Source organism: Tarenaya hassleriana, unplaced genomic scaffold, assembly GCF_000463585.1.
Source record: "Tarenaya hassleriana unplaced genomic scaffold, ASM46358v1 Cleome3964, whole genome shotgun sequence".
Classification (NCBI taxonomy): domain Eukaryota; kingdom Viridiplantae; phylum Streptophyta; class Magnoliopsida; order Brassicales; family Cleomaceae; genus Tarenaya; species Tarenaya hassleriana.
The window spans coordinates 1-772 of NW_010966861.1; the positions used below are offsets into that span (position 1 = coordinate 1).

Here is a 772-nt window from a genome sequence, read left to right on the forward strand (position 1 = left end):
GGTATCAGCACATTTTTCAGAGATATATGTTCAAGAAATCTTAATGTTGGTGATGTTCAGCATATGAAAGAAAACATACCGCTAATCTTGTGTGCACTAGAAAAGGTGTTTCCGCCTTCGTTTTTCGATGTTATGGAGCATTTGGCTATACACTTACCAGATGAAGCAAGACTTGGTGGTCCAGTGCAATTTCGATGGATGTATCCGTTTGAAAGATTGTTTTTTCATCTGAAAAGAAAGGTGAAAAACAAGAACAAACCGGAAGGGGCAATCGTGAAGCAGTATGTTAACGAAGAAATTACGTACTTCACAAATTTCTATTTTGAGCCACATATCAAGACAAAAGCCAAGAGTTCTTCTCGGTATGGGGATGAAGATGAGATGATGTTTCAATTTAATCAAGTTGATGGTTGTGATATCCCGGCTATATTCAACCAAATAGGTAATTTTAAATTTATATACGTATATATAAATTTAATTAACCATTTTGCGGTTCTAATTAAAAGATATATACAATTGCAGGGAGATTGAGTGGAAAATCGAAAGAAAGATGGTTATCCGTCGAAGAATGGCGTCATGCTCACACATATGTCCTGTTGAATTGTGATGAAATTCGACCAATAGAAAGAGGATTTGACGAGGAGACAAAGACACTTAATCCTAATATGAGTAATGAAGAATGTATAGATCTCAAAGAATCGTCATTTGCGACATGGTTACAAAATTATGTAAGTTATTACTAATATTTTACTATTTTAGGTATCTCATACTT

At 34.5% G+C, this 772-nt stretch overlaps 1 protein-coding gene across 1 annotated transcript; it reads left to right on the forward strand.

Annotated features, from left to right (window-relative positions):
• Positions 1-6: 6 nt before the first annotated feature.
• Positions 7-728, forward strand: LOC104823114 (the record flags this gene model as incomplete). Its single annotated transcript, XM_010554536.1, has 2 exons — positions 7-442; positions 523-728. Coding segments are annotated over exons 1-2 (585 nt in total), but the record flags the coding sequence as incomplete, so codon positions are not given.
• Positions 729-772: the final 44 nt, after the last annotated feature.